We start from the raw sequence: 21,527 nt of genomic DNA, 5'->3' as shown, positions 1-21,527 counted from the left end.
AGATATCTTTGGGGGTTGTAGAGCTGGAGTAGGTTCCAGAGATTGGGAGGGTTGTAGGGGCTGGGTGAGGTTACAGGGATAGTGGGGGGTTGTAAGGGCTGTAGGAGGTTACAGGAAGAGGGAGGGTTGTAGGGACCTGAGGAGGTTACAGAGATAAAGGAAGGTTGGACAGGCTAGTGGAGGTTACAGGGAGAGGGTGGCTTGTAGGGGCTGGAGGGGGTAATAGAGATAGGGAGGATTGTAGAGGCAGGAGGAGGTTACAGAGATAGGGAGGGTTGTAGGGGGGACGACAACTGTTCAGAGGCAGGTGTTAGTGCCAGAGAATTTGTAAGTGAGGAGCAGTTTTGCTTCCTTGCCAAAATCTTCGCTTCAACATCTGGGGTAATAATTGCTACGCCACCATTGTGCTGGGTCAGCTATTCTCAGCATTCCTGGTCATGTCAAGTTTGAGTAGTGAATTGTTGCTGTACAGTCTGCAATAGGCCCATTGTTTAGAAAAGAAATCGCTTTTCAATAATCGCACTCAATAATACTGACACCCAGAGAGGGGATTGGAGGATTGGAAATCATATGGCCCCTGTGGCATGAACATCAGTGAGTAGAGGAGACAGATTTAAGATAATTGGCATATGAATCAGAGGGAACAGGTGGAGAATTGTATTTACACAGCAAGTTGTTCTGATCTAGAATGCGCTGCCTGAAAGCAGATTTAATAGTAACTTTAAAAGGGAATTGGATAAGCACTTAAAAAGAAGACATTTGCAGGGTGTGGGGAAAGAGCAGGGGATTAGGACTAATTGGATAGCTCTTTCAAAGAGCCAGCACAGGCATGATGGACCAAATGGTCTCCTTCTGTGCTGTAACATTCTACAATTCTAAGATGTTTGCTTTGCTACTGATGGAAACTTATTGAAAGATTTAGTAACAAACAGCTCAGGTCGCAAGAGGAAACAGTGAGCAGAGAAGAATAGTTACCAGTCTCGCTTTGAGTTCACATTATAAAAGATTATGGGCAGCTCACTCAAACATTAGGTTGCATAGTCCAAACCCTGGTGATAGGTGGTAACTCAATAACTGCAGCTCTACACATGCAGCTTCTCCACAGGGTTAGTCACCAGTTTGGGCAATGATGTTAAGGATGTTTCCTCACAGGTAAGTGTTATATAATGTTTTTTGTGCCTGCATGCCACAGTAATGTAAACGTGCTCAGCAGAGCAAGGGTTAATGTGAGACTTGAGAATAGCACTGCCCACAGTATGATGTATAGAGTCACATGTTAATAGACTGAGCGAAGAGTCCAGAAAGAACACTCTGGAACTAGACTGCATGGAGGTAACAGCACTATGCATGACAGTAACCTGGGATCTGTAAATAGTTAAAGGTTAACAATAAACAGTTCATGTCTAAACATCCAAGTCTCAAGACCTCATCATTGAGACATCTAAAGAATGCATATAACAACAGTAAGGAGGGAAAATCAGAGGCCTACCCAGTCTTCCTGAAGCCTGCTCAAGTACTTGCTGAGGCCAAAATTGTATCTCTTCCTCCTGTCTACCTAACAACAACTTGTATTTGTATCGCACCTTAATCCTAAGCTTTTTCACAGGAGCAATAATCAAACAAAATTTAGAGCAGGTGACCAAAAGCTTGGTCAAAGAGGTAGGTTTTAAGAAGTGTCTTAAAGAAGGAGAGAGCGGTAGAGAGGCGGAGAGGTTTAGGGAGGGAATTCCAGAGCTTTGGGCCCAGGAAGCTAAGGGCACGGCCGCCAAAGATTGAGCAATGGAAATCAAGGATATCGAGAAACCAGAATTGGAGGAGTGTAGAGATCGCAGAAGGATGGAGGAGATTACAGATAGGGAGCAGGAAGGAGGACAGGGAGGGATTTGAAAACAAGGCTTTTTGCATCTGAAGTGTTGCTGGATCAGGAGCCAGTGTAAATCAGTGAACATGTGGGTGATGGATGAACAGGATTTGGTGCAAGTTAGGATATGGGCATCGAGCTTTGGATGAGCTAAAATTCATGGAACGTGCAAGGTGGGGCACCAGCCAGGAGACAATCGAAACAGTCAAGACTGGAGGTATGGCTGAGTGAAATATATACCTTTTTCAAAGTGGAAGAACAGTAGGATTTAAAGAAAAAGCTGAAAGACTATCAGTGGACTTGTTTGATCATTGATTAATAGCACTGTGATGTACACATATACAAGCCCGCAAAGTTTGGCGAGACATAAGGATAGCGATCAAAATGAACATAGCTATAATACCAACTAACTGGGAGAATGTTTCATACAAGTCTATGGATAACTGAGCTTCCATTAATATTAATATCACCGTCATTACATTGCTTATGCAAGTGTAATTTTTCAGACACGTTGGCAGTGTTGGTGAACAGTTGTTTTAAGAAGCATTAATAATAGTCTTCCTGCTCTTCAACATGTTAGTGCTGAGACTCAACAGTTAATAGCATTTTTGGCAGTCTACATTCGAACAGACAAAACTACAAATTAGGAACAGGAGTGGGCCATTCGGCCCTTTTGATCCTGCTCCGCCATTTGATAGGATCACGGTTGAACTGAATGTGGCCACAACTCCACATTTCGTCTATCCCCTGTTGACTCCCTTGTTAATCAAGAATCTATCTAACTCTGTCTTAAACATATCCAATGACCCAACCTCCACTGCTCTCTGGTGAAGAGAACCACGCAGACTAGTGACCCTCTGAGCCAAAAAAATTCTCCTCATCTCCGTCTTAATTGGAAGACCCCTTAATTTTAAATTGTGTTTGTGTGTCCTACACAGGGGAAACATCCTTTCAGCATCCACCCTGTCAAGTTCCCTTCAGGATCTTATATGTTTCAATAAGATCACCTCTCATTCTTCTAAACTCCAATGGATACAGGCCCAGCCTGTCCAACCTTTCCTCATAAGATAAGCCCCCAATCCAGTTGAGTGAACCTTCTCTGAACTGCTTCTCATGCAATTATGTTCTTTCTTAAGTAAGGAGACCAAAACTGTACACAGTCCTCCAGATATGGTCTCAATAATGCCCTGTTCAACTGTAGCAAAACTTCCTTACTTATATATTTCATTCCCCTTGCAATAAACAACAACATTCCATTTACTGACCTCTACCTCGCAGAGGCTGAGGGTCAACTCACATACATTTCCTCCTACCTCCCCCTGGACCATGACTCCGCCACTGAACATCAAGCCATTGTTTCTAGGACTGTCACTGACCTCATCTCCTCTGGAAATCTTCCTTCCACAGCTTCCAACCTCATAGTCTCCCAACCTCAGACGGCCCGCTTCTACCTCCTACCCAAAATCCACAAACAGTACTGTCCTGACAGACCGACCGTGTCAGCCTGTTCCTGCCCCACGGAACTCACTTCTTGCTATCTTGACTCCATTCTCTCTCCCCTTATCCAGTCTCTTCCCACCTACATCCGCGATTCCTCTGACACCCTACATCATATCAACAATTTCCAGTTCCCTGGCTCCAACCGCCTCCTCTTCACCATGGACGTCCAATCCCTCTACATCTCCATCCCCCACTGGGATGGTCTGAGGGCTCTCTGCTTCTTCCTCGAACAGAGGCCCGAACAATCCCCATCCACCACTACTCTCCTCTGTCTGGCTGAACTTTTTCTCTCACTGAACAATTTCTCCTTAAATTCCTCTCACTTCCTTCAAATAAAAGGTGTGGCTCTGGGTACCCGCATGGGCCCCAGCTATGCCTGTCTCTTTATGGGGTATGTGGAACATTCCTTGTTCCAGTCCTACTCTGGCCCCCTCCCACAACTCTTTCTCCGGTACATCGATGACTGCTTCGGTGCTGCTTCATGCTCTCGTCTGGACCTGGAAAAATTTATTAATTTTGCTTCCAATTTCCACCCTTCCATCATTTTCACATGGTTCATCTCTGACACTTCCCTTCCCTTCCTTGACCTCTCTGTCTCAATTTCTGGTGATAGACTGTCCACCAATATCCATTACAAGCCTACCAACTCCCACAGCTACCTCGACTACAGCTCCTCGCACCCCGCTTCCTGTAAGGACTCCATCCCATTCTCTCAGTTCCTTCGCCTCCGTTGCATCTGTTCTGATGATGCCAGTTTCAAAAACAGTTCCTCTGACATGTCTTCCTTCTTCCTTAACCGAGGTTTTCCACCCACGGTGGTTGACAGGGTCCTCAACCGTGTCCGGCCCATCTCCCGCGCATCCGCCCTCACGCCTTCTCCTCCCTCCCAGAACCATGATAGGATCCCCCTTGTCCTCCCTTATCACCCCACCAGCCTCCGCATTCAAAGGATCATCCTCCGCCATTTCCGCCAACTCCAGCATGATGCCACCACCAAACACATCTTCCCTTCACCCCGCCCTTGGCGGCATTCCGCAGGGATCGTTCCCTTCAGGACACCCTGGTCCACTCCACCATCACCCCCTACACCTCAACCCCCTCCCAAGGCACCTTTCCGTGCAACCGCAGAAGGTGCAATACCTGCCCTTTTACTTCCCCCCTTCTCACCATCCAAGGGCCTAAACACTCCTTTCAAGTGAAGCAGCATTTCACTTGCACTTCCCTCAATTTAGTCTACTGCATTCGCTGCTTCCAATGCAGTTTCCTCTACATTGGAGAGACCAAACGCAGACTGGGTGACCGCTTTGCGGAACACCTTCGGTCTGTCCGCAAGCATGACTCAGACCTCCCTGTCACTTGCTATTTCAACACACCACCCTGCTCTCATGTCCACATGTCCGTCCTTGGCCTGATGCAATGTTCCAGTAAAGCTCAACGCAAACTGGAGGAACAGCACCTCATCTTCCGACTAGGCACTTTACAGCCTTCCACACTTAACATTGAGTTCAACAACTTTAGACCATGAATTCTCTCCTCCATCCCCACCCCCTTTCCGATCCCTCTTTTTCCAATAATTTATATATGTTTTTCTTTTCCCACCTATTTCCATTATTTCTAAATGTATTTCCATCCATTGTTTTATCTCTACCTTTTAGCCTATTTCGATCCCTTCCCCCCACCCCACCCCCACTAGGGCTACCTGTACCTTGCTTGTCCTGCTTTCTACCCTTAATGTCACCATTAGCACATCTCTTAGATAATATCACCACCGTCAACACCTCTTTGACCTTTTGTCTATGACATCTTTTGGTTATCTCCACCTATCACTGGCCCCCTATCCAGCTCTACTTGTCCCACCCCACCTTAAACCAGCTTATATTTCATCTCTTTTCTATTTTTCCTTAGTTCTGATGAAGAGTCGTTTGGACTCAAAATGTTAACTGTGCTCCTCTCCGCAGATGCTGTCAGACCTGTTGAGTTTTTCCAGGTATTTTTGTTTTTGTTTTGGATTTCCAGAATCCGCAGTTTTTTTTGCTTTTAACATTCCATTTACCTTCCTTATCACTTGCTGTACCTACATACTATCCTTTTGTCATTCAAATTGCTTTCCCCTGGCTTGGGGTCTAGAACCAGGGGACACAGTCTCAGAATAAGAGGTAGGCTGTTTAGGACTGAGATGAGGAGGAATTTCTTCACTCAGAGAATGGTAAACCTTTTGTAATCCTCGAACCCAGAGGGCTGTGGAAGCTCAGTCACTAAGTATATTTAAGATAGAGATCGATAGATTTCTAGATATTAAAGATATCAAGGGATATCGGGATACCTGCACAAAAAAGGAGCTGAGGTAGATCAACCATGATCTTATTGAATGGCGGAGCAGGCTTGAGGGGCCAAATGGCCTACCCTGCTCTTATTTTCTATGTTCCTGTGTGCCAGGACACCCAGATCCCTCTGTACCGCAGAGTTCTGCAATTTCTCTTATTTAAATAATATGCAGCTTTTTTATTCGTCCTACCAAAGTGGACAAAGTGGACAAACCTCACATTTTCCCACATTATATTCCATCTGCCAATTTTTTACCCATGCACTTAGCCTATCTATATTCCTTTGTAGACTCCTTATGTCCTCTTCATAACCTACTGTTCTTCCTATCTTTGTGTCATCAGCAAATTTAACAACTATACATTCAACCCCTTCATCCAAGTCATTAATATAGATTATAAATAGTTGAGGCCCCAGCACTGATTCCTGTGGCACTCCACTAGTTACAGCTTGTCAACCTGAAAATGACCCATTTATCCCTCTGCTGTGCTTCTTGTTGGCTAGCCAATCCTTTACTCATGCGAATAGGCTACCCCTTACACCAGGAGCTCTTATTTTGTGTAGCAACCTTTGCCGTGGCACCTTATCAAATGCCTTTTGGAAATCCAAGTACACCACATCTACAGGTTCCCCTTTGTCCATCTTGCTTGTTACTTCCTCAGTCCAATCGGTCCCTAATCTTTAACTCATCGATTTCTTGTTAACCCATCTCTTATTAACTTGGGCAGCAGTGGTTAACTGGACAAACCCAGCAGTGGCACCCAACCTCACATTTAATCTTTTAGTAGCTGACAGGAACATGAGAACAGGAGGAGGCCATTCAGCCTGTCGAGTTGTTCCACCACTCAGTTAGATCATGGGTGATCTGTATCTTAGCTCCATCTACCCACTTCAGTTTTGGAACCTTTAATCCCCTTACCTGACAAAAATCTATCAATCTCAATTTTGAAATTTTCAATTGACCCCCAGTTGCAACCGCTTTATTTTGGGGGGAGGGGGCGAGAGTTCCAGACTTTGACTTCCTTTGTGTGAAGAAGTTCTTTGTGACATTACCCCTGAACAGCCTGGCTCTATTTTTAAGGTTATGCCGAGGTCTATTATTAACTGATCTCTTGTTAACCGATCTCTCGTTAACCAATCTCTTGTTAATTTGGTGTAGCAGTGGGACCTCAGCAATTAACCTTTGACTCCCTCTAGTGGAGGGAAGAAAGATCATCCAAGGATGCTGCCTCAGATTACTGCTCAGTCAACCTGCTGGGAGCTGTACTTGGGAGTGGTGTACATGAACTTCCAAAAGGCATTTGATACAGTGCCACACAACAGACTTGTGAGATAAGTTACAGCTCATGGAATAAAAGGGACAGTAGCAACATGGATACAAAATTGGCTGAGTAATAGGAAACAGTGAGTGATGGTTAATGGATATTTTTCGGGCTGGAGGAAGGTTTGTAATGGAGTTCCCCAGGGGTTGATATTGGGACCCTTGCTTTTCCTGATATAGATTAATGATCTAGATCTTGGTGGGCATGGGACAATTTCAAAGTTTGCAGATGATACAAAACTTAGAAGCATTGTAAACTGTGCGGAGGACAGTGGAGAACTTCAAAAGGACACAGACAAGTGAGTTGAGTGGGCAGATAGATGGCAGATGAAGTTCAATGTGGAGAAGTGTGAGGTGATTCATTTTGGTAGGAAGAACATGGAAAGACAATATAAAATAAGGGGTACAATTCTAAAGAGTGTGCAGGAGCAGAGGGACCTGGGTATGTATGTGCATTGATTATTGAAGGTGGCAGGACAGGTGGAGAGAGCATTTAATAAAGCATATAGTATCTTGGGTTTTAGGAAGGATGTGAACACATTGGAGAGAGTAGAGAAGGGATTTACAAAAATGGTTCCAGGGATGAGAAACTTCAGTTACGAAGATAGATTGGAGAAGTTGGGACTGTTCTCCTTGGAGAGGAGAAGGCTAAGAGGAGATTTGATAGAGGTGTTCAAAATCATGAGGGGGCTGGACGGAGTAGATCGGGAGGAGCTGTTCCCGCGCGTAAAAGGATTGAGAATGAGAGGGCACAGATTTAAAGTGATTTGCAAAAGAAGTAAATGTGATGTGAGAAAAAGCTTTTTCACACAGCGAGTGGAATGCACTGCCTGGAAGTGTGGTGGAGGCAGGTTCAATCGAGGCATTCAAGAGGGCATTTGATGATTATTTGAATAGAAACAATGTGCAGGGTTATGGGGAAAAGGCAGGAGAATGGCACTGAGTCGTATTGTTCATTTGGCGAGCCAGTGCAGACACAATGGGCTGAATGGCCTCCTTCTGTACCATTACAATCCTGTGATTCCATAGTCAAATAGCTAACATTCAACATATGGTCTAGCACATCATGGAAAGCCACAAGGGTGAGATATCACACTCTGTCTAGTATCTGTGGAAGTTATCAAGAGAGAGGAAAGAGCTAAAGGAATAAGATGTGAAAAATACTTTCACAATGTTTCAGTTGCCTGTGTTTTTGGGTGAAGGGGAATGATCTTCAGCTGCTCAGTGATTGCTGCACTTGTATGTGACCTGCCACAAGGAGGCGCAGTTGACTCACAATCCAAAATATTTCTAAACCTTTCCACAACTTCATAATTATTTTGTATGCAGCCGGCGGCAGATTAGACAAACATCAGGGGGTCGAGTTCCTGCTTGTCCCCACTCGCTACATCAGCACCATCCAGATGGAATCAGCCAAGACAGAGTAAAAAGATCAGGGAATTTTAAAGCATAAGTGAGTAACGTCCCTTAACCACTTACTCCCGTGTTTCTCGAGATCTTGTAAACTGGGTCAGGATTCGATTCGCCTGGATTAGGCCACGCCTACAGCAAGGAAAATCCTTCCCCATTGGCCGATCGTCCAAGCGCTAGGGGGGACCACAGATTCACGGTTTTGGGGCAAGAGATGCAAGGGGGTGGGGGGAATGTGAGGGGAAACATTTTTTTTCACACAGTGCGTGGTAAAGACCTGGGACTCGCTGCCCACTCAGGAGCGGAGACGATGACTGATTTCAAAAAGCAAGTGGACGGGCGCTTGAGGGAAATAAACTTGCAGGACCAAAGGGATCAAGCAGGGGAATGGGATTGACTGGATTGCTCGGCAGAGAGCCAGCACGGCCTCGATGGGTAGAAAGGCCTCCTTCTGTGCCGTAGATGACTCTATAACTCTATAACCTTCGATCAATATTGTGATATCCCACCGATTGTGCACGGTTGGGAAGGCTTTTCAAACTGCACTCTATTTCTTACATTATGCACAAGGAGCACATTTCAAAAGTCTTTCTATCAAGAAATAGTTAATTGACTGAGAAGCTGACTACTGTACACTGATCAAACCATTATATGTTTCAGTAGAGTTTTTCCTTAGTTATTTTCAGTGATTTTCAATTGGATTACGCAAAGGTAAAAGACTGAATACCTTGTTAAAAGTGCTTCTTTTTTCTGAAAAAACACACTTTCAATTTATTAATCAAACTGAGCCAGGTTACCGCTTTTTAAATATATCAAAGAATACTTTTGAATAGGAGAGGAAAAGGTTACATTCTGTCGTTGTTTCTTAGAAGATTTTGTCCTGTGATTATGCCAGGTGGGTTTTAGCACAATTTCAAACACATTCCGGGCCTAATTGCTCAATTGGCCCCATAACGGAAACTCTAACATAATTTGTCATCCATATGAGGGCAGTACTAAAAGCAACGGCACAGCAGTGAAAACCTATTGCTGTCTGAGTAACTTTCAGCAGCAGAATGAGAGCTTACTGCCTTAATGTGTACTTGCATCATGACGAATGTGTATCTTGTGCGCTAAATGATTTCAAAGCGGGAATAGATTTCTATACAATAATTCTAATAAAGATGCAGCTTGTAAGATTGACATCTCAAACTGTTTAGTTATTCTGACTGTAATTGAAGCAAGGTTAAAATGTTGTATAGAAAAGAGAGACTTGCATTTATATAGCACCTTTCACGAAATCATGGGTGGCCAACTGTCAGGAGAAACTTAAAGGGACATTTCCAAGTGGCAAACCTGTGAGAGTGGGGTGGGGGTGGGGTGAATCTGTGAGAGCAGGGTGGGGGTGGGGGTGGGGGTGGGGGAAGGGGCGAACCTGTGAGAATAGGGTGGGGGTGGGGGAAGTGTAAACCTGTGAGAGCGGGGTGGGGGTGGGAGTGTGGACCTGTGAGAGCGGGGTGGGGGTGGGGGTGGGGGGGGGGGGTGTGGACCTGTGCGAGCGGGGTGGGGGTGGGGGAAGTGTGAACTTGTGAGAACGGGGTGGGGGTGGGGGTGGGGGTGGGGGCGGGGGCAAACCTGTGAGAATGGGGTGGGGGAGTGTGAATCTGTGAGAGCGGGGTGGGGGTGGGGGTGGGGGGAGTGTGAACCTGTGAGAGCGGGGTGGGGGTGGGGGTGAGGGGATTGTGAACCTGTGAAAATAGGGTGAGGGTGGGGGGAGTGTAAACCTGTGAGAATAGGGTGGGGTTGGGGGGAGTGTAAACCTGTGAGAATAGGGTGGGGGTGGGGGGGAGTGTGAACCTGTGAGAGCGGGTTGGGGTGGGGGTGGGGATGAGGGGATTGTGAACCTGTGAGAATAGGGTGAGGGTGGGGGGAGTGTAAACCTGTGAGAATAGGGTGGGGTTGGGGGGAGTGTAAACCTGTGAGAATAGGGTGGGGGTGGGGGGGAGTGTGAACCTGTGAGAGCGGGGTGGGGGTGGGGGGAGTGTGAACCTGTGAGAATAGGGTGGGGGGGAGTGTGAACCTGTGAGAATAGGGTGGGGGTTGTGGGAGTGTGAACCTGTGAGAATAGGGTGGGGGTGGGGGGAGTGTGAACCTGTGAGAATAGGGTGGGGGTGGGGGAAGTGTGAACCTGTGAGAATAGGGTGGGGGTGGGGGGAGTGTGAACCTGTGAGAATAGGGTGGGGTGGGGGGAGTGTGAACCTGTGAGAATAGGGTGGGGGTGCGGTGAGTGTGAACCTGTGAGAATAGGGTGGGGGTGGGGGGAGTGTGAACCTGTGAGAGCGGGGTGGGGGTGGGGTGAGTGTGAACCTGTGAGAATAGGGTGGGGGTGGGGGGAGTGTGAACCTGTGAGAATAGGGTGGGGGGAGTGTGAACCTGTGAGAATAGGGTGGGGGTGGGGGGAGTGTGAACCTGTGAGAATAGGGTGGGGGTGGGGGGAGTGTGAACCTGTGAGAGCGGGGTGGGGGTGGGGGGGTGTGTGAACCTGTGAGAATAGGGTGGGGGTGGGGGGAGTGTGAACCTGTGAGAATAGGGTGGGGGGGGAGTGTGAACCTGTGAGAATAGGGTGGGGGGAGTGTGAACCTGTGAGAATAGGGTGGGGGGGAGTGTGAACGTGTGAGAATAGGGTGGGGGTGGGGGGAGTGTGAACCTGTGAGAATAGGGTGGGGGTGGGGGGAGTGTGAACCTGTGAGAATAGGGTGGGGGTGGGGTGAGTGTGAACCTGTGAGAATAGGGTGGGGGTAGGGGGAGTGTGAACCTGTGATAATAGGGTGGGGGTGGGGGGAGTGTGAACCTGTGAGAATAGGGTGGCGGTGGGGGGAGTGTAAACCTGTGAGAATAGGGTGGGGGTGGGGGGTGTGTGAACCTGTGAGAGCGGGGTGGGGGTGGGGGTAGTGTGAACCTGTGAGAGCGGGGTGGGGGGGAGTGTGAACTTGTGAGAATAGGGTGGGGGTGGGGGGTGTGTGAACCTGTGAGAGCGGGGTGGGGGTGGGGGGAGTGTGAACCTGTGAGAATAGGGTGGGGGTGGGGGGTGTGTGAACCTGTGAGAGTGGGGTGGGGGTGGGAGGAGTGTGAACCTGTGAGAATAGGGTGGGGGTGGGGGGGTGTGAACCTGTGAGAGTTGCCGAGCTTTAAGATCAGGCCTCCAGGTGGGGAGCACAGACGTGTGCTGCACACACGCAAGGTTTAGGGGTCTGGATTACGGGACAAACTGCGTCTCGGAAACAAACAGCCTAAGACATGGGCCAAGTCCAACAAATCAGGGGCAGCCCTGTAAAATCCGGGAGATTGGTCACCCTGCTCAGGGCATGCACTGTTGTTATGTAGGAAACATGGCAGCCATTTTGTGCACAGCAAGCTCCCACAAACTACATGGTAACAACCAAATAATCTGTTTTTTAGTGATGTTGGTTGAGTGATAAATATTGGCTAGAACACTGAGGTCTGGCCATCTTCCAAATAGCGCCATGGGATCTTTTACATCTACATTAGTAGGTAAGCCGGACTTTAGTTTATCATCTCACCTGAAAGACAGCACCACTAACAGTGCAGCAGTCCATCAGTACTGCACCTCCAGTGTCAGCCTAGATTTTGTGCTCAAATCTCTGGATTGGGTCTTGAACCCACAACCTTCCAACTCAGAGTGTGAGCCAGAGCTGACATACCTCATTATAAAAGCAAAAAACTGCGGATGCTGGAAATCCAAAACAAAAACAAAAATACCTGGAAAAACTCAGCAGGTTTGGCAGCATCTGCAGGGAGGGACACAGTTAACGTTTCGAGTCCGAATGACTCTTCAACAGAACTAAGTAAAAATAGAAGAGAGGTGAAATATAAGGTGGTTTAAGGGGGGGTGGGACAGGTAGAGCTGGATAGAGGGCCAGTGATAGGTGGAGATAGCCAAAAGATGTCATAGACAAAAGGACAAAGAGGTGTTGAAGGTGTTGAATACAGCAGGCCTAGGACAGACATGTGGGCATGAGAGCAGGGTGGTGTGTTGAAATGGCAAGCGACAGGGAGGTCTGGGTCATGCTTGCGGACAGACCGAAGACAGACTGGGTGACCACTTTGCGGAACACCTTCGGTCTGTCCACAAGCATGACCCAGACCTCCCTGTCGCTGGCCATTTTAACACTCCACCCTGCTCTCATGCCCACATGTCCGTCCTTGGCTTGCTGCAATGTTCCAGTGAAGCTCAACGCAAACTGGAGGAACAGCACCTCATCTTCCAACTAGGCACTTTACAGCCTTCCGGACTGAATATTGAGTTCAACAACTTTAGATCATGAACTCTCTCCTCCATCCCCACCCCCTTTCCGATCCCCCTTTTTCCAATAATTTATATAGATTTTTCTTTTCCCACCTATTTCCATTATTTTTAAGTGTATTTCCATCCATTGTTTTATCTCTACCTTTTAGCCTTTTTCGATTCCTTCCCTCCACCCCACCCCACCCCCACTAGAGCTATCTGTACCTTGCTTGTCCTGCTTTCTACCCTTAATTAGCACATTCCTTTAGATAATATCACCACCTTCAACACCTTTTTGTTCTTTTGTCTATGACATCTTTTGGCTATCTCCACCTATCACTGGCCCTCTATCCAGCTCTACCTGTCCCACCCCACCTTAAACCAGCTTATATTTCACCTCTCTTCTATTTTTACTTAGTTCTGATGAGTCATACAGACTCGAAACGTTAACTGTGCTCCTCTCCGCAGATGCTGTCAGACCTGCTGAGTTCTTCCAGGTATTTTTGTTTTTGTTCTGACATACCTTATTATTCACAACTGTTGTTTCTGATAGGTGGCCTATCATCTTTCATTTCCATTAAATGAGAAGCAGGATTGATTGTAAGCTTTACTCTGACTTGCAGGTTGTTAATTTTACACTTGTTTCCAGTGTTGTGCTCGCACCCCCATTACCCTGTAGAGTCTGCAGCCTAGACAGTACCACCATCCAACCTGATGAGGGCAGTGTGGACACAGGCTGTGATGCCAGTTCTATTGCTAATCCATTTTACAATTAAGTTTTGTACCATAATAATATAACAAAATTTAAAAGTCCATCTCTAATGATTCAAAGTCATTAGTTTGAGCTATAGAAATTTGAACAGGTCAACATTTTGAATCCAACTATGTGAATAACACAGCAAAATTGTCTATTATTAGATCATTTGAGTTAACATCTTTGAATTAGAGGCAACATTGCCAAATACATACACAATATACAAAAAGAAGACTTGATGCTTATAGCTCATCAGCTCTGCTGCCTGTGTCCTAACTCATACCAAGCCCCATTCACACATCACCCTGTACTCACTGACCTACATTGGCTAAATGTCCAACAGCCCTCGAATTTAAACCTCTGATGCTTGTTTCCAAATCTGACCATGGCCCTCACCCTCTCCCTATCTCTGTAATCTCCACCAGCCCCTACAACCCGCAGAGATCTCTGCGCTCCTCCAGTTCCAGCTTCTTGTGGATCACCCATTTCCATCTCTACACTGTTGGTGGCCGTGCCTTCAACTGCACAGAGCCTAAGCTCTGGAATTCCCTCCCTAAATCTCTCCACCTCTCCCTCTTACTTTAAGACACTTCTTAAAACCTGTCTCTTTGACAAAGCTTTTGGTCACCTGTCCCTAAAATCCCCTCAGATGTCTTGATGGTAAATTTTGTCCGAGATAACACTCCTGTGAAACACCTTGGGACATTTTTTTAATTAATTCGCTGGCTAGGCCAGCATTTATTGCCCATCCCTAATTGCCCTTGAGAAGGTGGTGGTGAGCTGTCTTCTTGAACCACTGCAGTCCATGTGGTGTAGGTACACCCACAGTGCTGTTAGGAAGGGAGTTCCAGGATTTTGACCCAGCGACAGTGAAGGAATGGCCGATATATTTCCAAGTCAGGATGGTGAGTGACTTGGAGGGGAACTTCCAGGTGGTGATGTTCCCATGTGTTTGCTGCCCTTGTCCTTCTAGATGGTAGCAGTCGTGGGTTTGGAAGGTGCTGCCTGAGGAGCCTTGGTGAGTTCCTGCAGTGCATCCTGTAGATGGTACACACTGCTGCTACTGTACGTTGGTGGTGGAGGGAGTGAATGTTTGTGGATGTAGTGCCGATCCAGCGGGTTGCTTTGTCCTGGATGGTGTCAAACTCCTTGAGTGTTGTGGGAGCTGCACTTATCAAGCAAGTGGGGAGTATTCCATCACACTCCTGACTTGTGCCTTGTAGATGGTGGACAGGTTTTGGGGAGTCAGGAGGTGAGTTACTCTTCGCAGGATCCCCTGACCTGCTCTTATAGCCACAGTATTTATATGGCTAGTCCAGTTCAGTTTCTGTTCAATGGTAACCCCCAGGATGTTGATAGTGGGGGATTCAGTAATGATAATGCCATTGAACATCAAGGGACAATGGTTGGATTCTCTCTTGTTGGAGATGGTCATTGCCTGACACTTGTGTGGCACGAATGTTACTTGCCACTTGTCAGCCCAAGCCTGGATATTGTCCAGGTTTTGCTGCATTTGGACATGGACTGCTTCAGTATCTGAAGAGTTGCAAATGGTGCTGAACATTGTGCAATCATCAGCGAACATCCCCACTTCTGACCTTATGATGGAAGGAAAGTAATTGATGAAGCAGCTGAAGGTGGTTGGGCTGAGGACACTACCCTGAGGAACTCCTGCAGAGATGTCCTGGTGCTGAGATGATTGACCTAAAACAACCACAACCATCTTCCTTTGTGCTAGGGACTCCAACCAGCGGAGAGTTTTCCCCCTGATTCCCATTGACTCCAGTTTTGCTAGGGCTCCTTGATGCCACGCTCTGTCAAATGCTGCCTTGATGTCAAGGGCAGTCACTCTCACCTCACCTCGGAAGTTCAGCTGTTTTGTCCATGTTTGAACCAAGACTGTAATGAGATTAGGAGTTGAGTGGCCCTGGCGGAACCCAAACTGAGCATCAGTGAGCAGATTATTGCTAAACAAGTGCCACTTGATAGCACTGTTGATGACCCCTTCCATTACTTTACTGATGATCGAGAGTAGACTGATGGGGCGGTAATTGGCCGGGTTGGATTTGTCCTGCTTTTTGTGTGCAGGACATTCCTGGGCAATTTTCCACATAGCCAGGTAGATGCCAGTGTTGTAGCTGTACTGGAACAGCTTGGCTAGGGGCGCGGCAAGTTCTGGAGCACAGGTCTTCAGTACCATTGCCAGAATATTATCAGGGCCCATAGCCTTTGCAGTATCCAGTGCCTTCAGCTGTTTCTTGATATCACGTGGAGTGAATCAAATTGGCTGAAGACTGGCAACTGTGATGCTGGGGACCTCTGGAGGAGACCAAGATGGATCATCCACTCGGCACTTCTGGCTGAAGATTGTTGCGAATGCTTCAGCCTTATCTTTTGCACTGATGTGCTGGGCTCCCCCATCATTGAGGATGGGGATATTTGTGGAAGCTCCTCCTCCAGTGAGTTGTTTAATTGTCCACCACCATTCACCACTGCGTGTGGCAGTACGGCAGAGCTTAGATCTGATCCATTGGTTGTGGATCACTTAGCTCTGTCTACTTATGCTGTTTGGCATGCTAGTAGTCCTGTGTTAAAGGTTCACACCTCACTTTTAGGTGTGCCTGGTGCTGCTCCTGGCATGCCCTCCTGCACTCTTCATTGAACCAGGGTTGATCCCCTGGCTTGATGGTAATGGTAAAGTGGGGGATATGCCGGGCCAGGAGGTTACAGATTGTGTTCAAGTACAATTCTGCTGCTGCTGATGGCCCACAGCGCCTCATGGATGCCAAGTCTTTAGTTGCTAGATCTGTTCAAACTCAATCCCATTTAGCAGGGTGGTAGTGCCACACCACACGATGGAAGGTATCCTCAATGTAAAGGCGGGACTTCGTCTCCACAATGACTGTGCGGTGGTCGCTCTTACCGATACTGTCATGGACAGATGCATCTGCAGCAGGCAGGTTGATGAGGATGAGGTCAAATATGTTTTTCCCTCACCACCTGCCGCAGACCCAGTACAGCGGCAATGTCATTTTGGACTCGGTCAGCAGTGGTGCTAATGAGCCACTCTCAGTGATGGACATTGAAATCCCCCACCCAGAGTACATTCTGTGCCCTTGCCACCCTCGGTGCTTCCTCCAAGTGGTGTTTAACATGAGGAGCACTGATTCATCAGCTGAGGGATGGCGGTACGTGGTAATCAGCAGGAGGTTTCTTTGCCCATGTGAGACTTCGTGGGGTCCAGAGTTGATGCTGAGGACTCCCAGGGCAACTCCCTCCCGATTGTATACGACTATGTGACCACCTCTGCTGGTTATGTCCTGTCCCACTGGCACGGGTGGCCAGGGATGGTGATGGTGGTGTCTGGGACATTATCTGTCAAGTATGATTCCGTGAGGATGTCTTGCTTGACTAGTCTGTGAGACAGCTCTTCCAATTTTGGCACTAGCCCCCAGATGTTAGTAAGGAGGACTTTGCAGGGTCGACAGGGCTGCGATTGCCATTGTCGTTTCCGGTGCCTAGGTCAATGCCGGGTGGTCCATCCGGTTTCATTTTGCTAGGCCATTTCAGAGAGCACTTAAGAGTGGGTCTGGAGTCACATGTAGGCCAGACCCCAGGTAAGGGGTCAGAAGAGACAGATTTCCCTTCTCCCAAAGGGCATTAGTGAACCAGGTGGGTTTTTACAACAATTGTTCCCCATTAGACTTTTTAATTCCAGATTTTTATTGAATTCCGCTGGATTGGAACCCGGGTCCTCAGAGCATTACCCTGGATCTCTGGATTACTGGTCCAGCGACAATACTTCTCCATCGCCTCCCCTTTTATATATAAATGCAAATTGCTGTTGCAGCGCTGCATCTTTCGGCCAAGAGTCTTCTTATTTTAAGAATTAATTTTAGAACGCTTTTCAAAATGGACTCGCCCACTCTGTGTGAATGGGAAGAGATAATGGCCTGGGACTGGGCAGTTTTACTAAAACAATTCAGGGCTAAAAGGGTTAAATTATAAGGACTGTTAGCATAGGCTAGGCTTGTACCCCCTTGAAGATTAAGATGTTTAAGTTGATTAATAGAATTGAATAGAGTAGACAGAGAGAGATCGGGGTGGAGGGAGTGGAGAAGTCCAGAACAAGGGAATCTTAAAACTAGAGCCGGGCCGTTCAGAGGGGATGTCAGGAAGCGTTTCTTCACACAAAGGGGAATGGAAATCTGGAACTCTCTCCCCCAAAAAGCTGTTGGGTCTGGGGCGGGGTCAACTGAAAATTTCAAGACTGGGATTGATGGGTTTTTGTTAAGCAAGGGTTTACAGAATTATAGAACCAAGGCAAGGTCGATGGAGTTAAGATACAGCCACGATCTAATCGAATGGCAGAGCAGGATGGAGGGGCTGAATGGCCTCCTTCTGTTCCCTGTGAATGAACGACCATCAGAAGGGGTGGAGGGGCGCCTTCAGGAAGGATCCCATTCAGCAGTGGTTTCTGTTTCTCTTCCACAGGTGGTGCTGGGTCCGCTGATGGCCATCGCGCTGAAGCTGTCTCAGATTCACGATCGGACAGGCAGGAGGGGACCCACAGTCATTACCTGAGAGCGACGCACTGACAACTCCCTAGGGGCCAAGAGAGAGAGAGAGAGAGAGAGATTCTATTTTTTGTTTTGTTTTTCATACCGGCTGCTCACAGCTTCGCATCCAATCACTAACAAAGAAAAGGGAAGAGAGAAGTAATGTTTCGCGAAAGAATGAGGTCGTCCAGTTCTTTTTTTTTTGCTTTTGTGTTAACAATATTGATGTACTTGATGTTAACAACAATGATGTATTTTATAAAGAGCCACCCGTGTTATCCTTGCATGAGATGTGTTGTTTGAGTTAGCATTTACTATATGAGACGGCCTGTGTGTTAATCTTAACGTTTTAGATTCAATGGTAAAGGCCGTCCACTGGCTGTGTACAATTATATTATTGTAAACTCATCATTTAATAAAACAAATTGTCAACTTCCCCTCCCCACCCCACAAATATTATTAAACTATATTGCTAACAAATTAATTTAGTTATTATGGTTGTGCCTCAAGTCACATAATGTGAGCATTTCACGGAATAAATCGTGCTTTCCATTACACAAGGTCATCAAAAGAGCCCCATGGGTGGTAGAAATTTGGCATTAGATTCCACAATGGCAACTGACGCTAGATTAATCGTTAATTTTAATGCTGAGATTGATGGATTTTTGTTGACTGAAGGTGTTCAGGACCCGTTGTGTCTCCTGCCACCACAAGATGGCCACCGATACCCGTCTGCACATGCGCACTGGTCCGCGCATGCACAGAAACCCAGTGACATCGCTCCCCAGCGCCAGCCTGCCCATACCCTCCGTGCGTGCATCAATGCCAACGCCATGCACACAACCCATCTGCCTGTTTCTGGGAATAAAAGGCTTTTTCTCCGTTCGCAGGGTGAGGTTATGTCAGCCATTTCTCAAAATTAATTCTTTGCCGTTCGATATTAGCTATCCTTGTAGAATGGTCTTTTTCACGGTATTTAACCTGGATGGGCATCATCCTTCCACGAGGCAGCTGTGTGCTGTGTGCAAATGAGTTCCACAGGTCAGGAGCAGCCGTCTACGGCTATTCAGTCTACTCAGGAATCTCACAGCCTGTCCGCTCCCTTTGCCTGTGACCCCTCAACCTCGTCCTCTGTCACCGCAGAGGGAGCAGCTGGCCCACAGGACGACAGCCAAAGCAAACCAGGACCCTCAAGGCCTCGGCTCTCCAGAGGACCCACGCCGAAGTCATCAGAGGCAACAGGGCCGACCATTGCATAGGCTGTCTCCACCCCTGCTGCGGATGTCAGGGCAGCACCTAGAAGAAGTGGCAGGCCTAGAAAAGTTAAGAATTTCTGATCACAAGTGGTTGTACAGGTGAAAACATTTTGTCAATTTATAATCTGAAAATATGTTCACTTTCACTGAGTCATGTGTAACGTTGTTTCTCAGCTTCATTGGCAGGTTTCGCGAGTCCTCCTCCTGCATGCCCTCACTACTAGCAGTTCAGCTGCATGCAGCCGGACCATGAGTCATTCTGGAGGGAGAAGTGTGTGTGTGGCAGGGCCTGTTGGAGCCTCATGTAAGCATTCTCCCACTCATGTGGAGCCTTCATCCATCACACTCACCTCACTGCCCCGAGCATTTTCAATGCTGCCTGTTGGGGTTCTCAGAGTCGCCCTCATTGTCCCTCGGAGCCGACCTGCATCTCCGCCCACCCACTGACCACACTCCCGTGCAGCACCTGTGCCGCTCACTTTCCATTTGCACAGCGTGGTAGTCATCATGTTTCTGATTAGCTCCCCCGTCCTTTCCCCTCCCCCCGTCACCCATGTCCTTTCCCCCATCACAGTCCACCACCCCGGCATCACCTTCGACCTCCCCACCGTCACCTAACAACCCGAACCGTTATCTTTCCAGGACATCCAGGTGAACGTGCACATTCCCTACCTTCCTGAAAATCCCACCTCCATCCAGGTTGACGTCCACAATCCCCTCCTTCCCACCCCCAGGGTCCATGTCTCCCTCTGTGTCCCCACCAATCACCCTCGCTGTCCCTTCTTCTGTTACCAACGTACCCTCAGCCTCCTACCCTACTGTCTCCCTCTGCCCCCTCTCACACTCACCATTCACTCCTACCACCCCCACCCTCAGTTCATTTCCCAGGAGGCAGTCACTGACTCCACAGACCCCTCCCTTGCACATTTACCTGGGCATCCCCTTGTGAACCCCCTCCCTTACACATTCCTCCAACCATTACACCTATCTCCCACTAGCCACATTCTCCCCCATTACATCCTCCTACCCCCCATACTCCTCCCTCCTGTACTCCCTCCTCCTCCAGGACACCCTCCTTCCCCCTCCCAACCTCACAGTCCCAACACGTTCATTCCCCCCCCTCCCAAGCTCACCATGCCAGTACACCTTCCTGTCCCACTCACCCCTAGTTAGTATTCATACTGAGGGAGCGCTGCATTGTCAGAGGGTCAATACTGAGGGAGTACTGCACCATCGGAGTGTCAGTACTGATGGAGGGCTGTGCTGTCAGAGGGACAGTACTGAAAGTGTGGCTGCAGAGTCGACGGTCAGCACTGAAGGGGCACCATACTGTTGGAGCGTCAGCACCAAGGGAGAGCTGTACTGTCGAGGGTCAGCACTGATGGAGTGCCGCACTGTCGTAGATTCATTACTGAGAGAGTGCCACACTATCATAGGGTCTGTACTGAGGGACTGCTGCACTGTCAGAGGGTCAGTACTGAAGGAGTACTGCACTCTAGGGCGGTCAGTACTGAGGGAGTGTCGCACTGTCAGAGGGCCAGTATTGAGGGAGTGCCAGCACTGTTGGAGAGTCATTACTGAGGGAGCACTGCACTGTTGGAGGGTCAGTACCAAGGGAGTACTGCACTGTTGGAAGGCCAGTACTGAAGGAGTGCCGCACTGTTGGAGGGTCAATACTGAGGGAGCACTGCATTGTTGGATGGTCATTACTGAGGGAGTGCCGCACTGCTGGAGGGTCAGTACTGAAGGAGTGCCGCACTATTGGAGGTGCTGTCTTTCACTTGAGACGTTAAACCCACCTGCCCTCTCAGATGGTCATGAAGGATCTCCCAGCCACTATTTTGAAGAGCAGAGATGCTCTCCCCAATGTCCTGGGCCAATGTTTATCCATCAAGCAACTTCATTAACATATTATTTGGTCACTATCACATTGCTGTTTATCGGAATTTACTGTATACAAATTAAAATGTTTGCATCTTAATAGTCACAAATTGTGTTTTAGGCACTAAAGGTAAAGGGAAAACTAAAAGATGTAAAGTTATTAAACCAGGAAATAGGAAACACATGAGTAAAACATTAGAGTTGAAGGACAGGTTAGTGTACGTGGCCTAAATGAGTGTTCTCCATACAAACGCATGGAGAATAAGGGACAAATTGAATGAATGGCAGGCGCAAATTTAACTTTTAGGATGTGGCAATTACAGTGGCTGCACAACAGTTCCTGTGTCCCTATGCATAGGAGTTTAAGGTGCAGAAACA

The 21,527-nt window shown here is 47.7% G+C and overlaps 1 protein-coding gene across 1 annotated transcript in view; it reads left to right on the top strand.

Moving 5' to 3' along the window:
• pgm5 (phosphoglucomutase 5) overlaps positions 1–18,492 on the top strand; it is a 147,988-nt gene extending 129,496 nt beyond the window's left edge. The window contains exon 11 of the mRNA XM_078530029.1: positions 17,948–18,492. Coding sequence (XP_078386155.1) covers positions 17,948–18,037 — 90 coding nt within the window. The 3' untranslated portion in view covers positions 18,038–18,492. The remainder of the gene's footprint in view (positions 1–17,947) is intronic.
• Positions 18,493–21,527: the final 3,035 nt, after the last annotated feature.

The sequence above is a fragment of the Cetorhinus maximus genome, chromosome 2 (assembly GCF_964194155.1).
Source record: "Cetorhinus maximus chromosome 2, sCetMax3.hap1.1, whole genome shotgun sequence".
Taxonomy (NCBI): Eukaryota; Metazoa; Chordata; class Chondrichthyes; order Lamniformes; family Cetorhinidae; genus Cetorhinus; species Cetorhinus maximus.
This window is presented reverse-complemented; position numbering and strand designations above follow the sequence as displayed.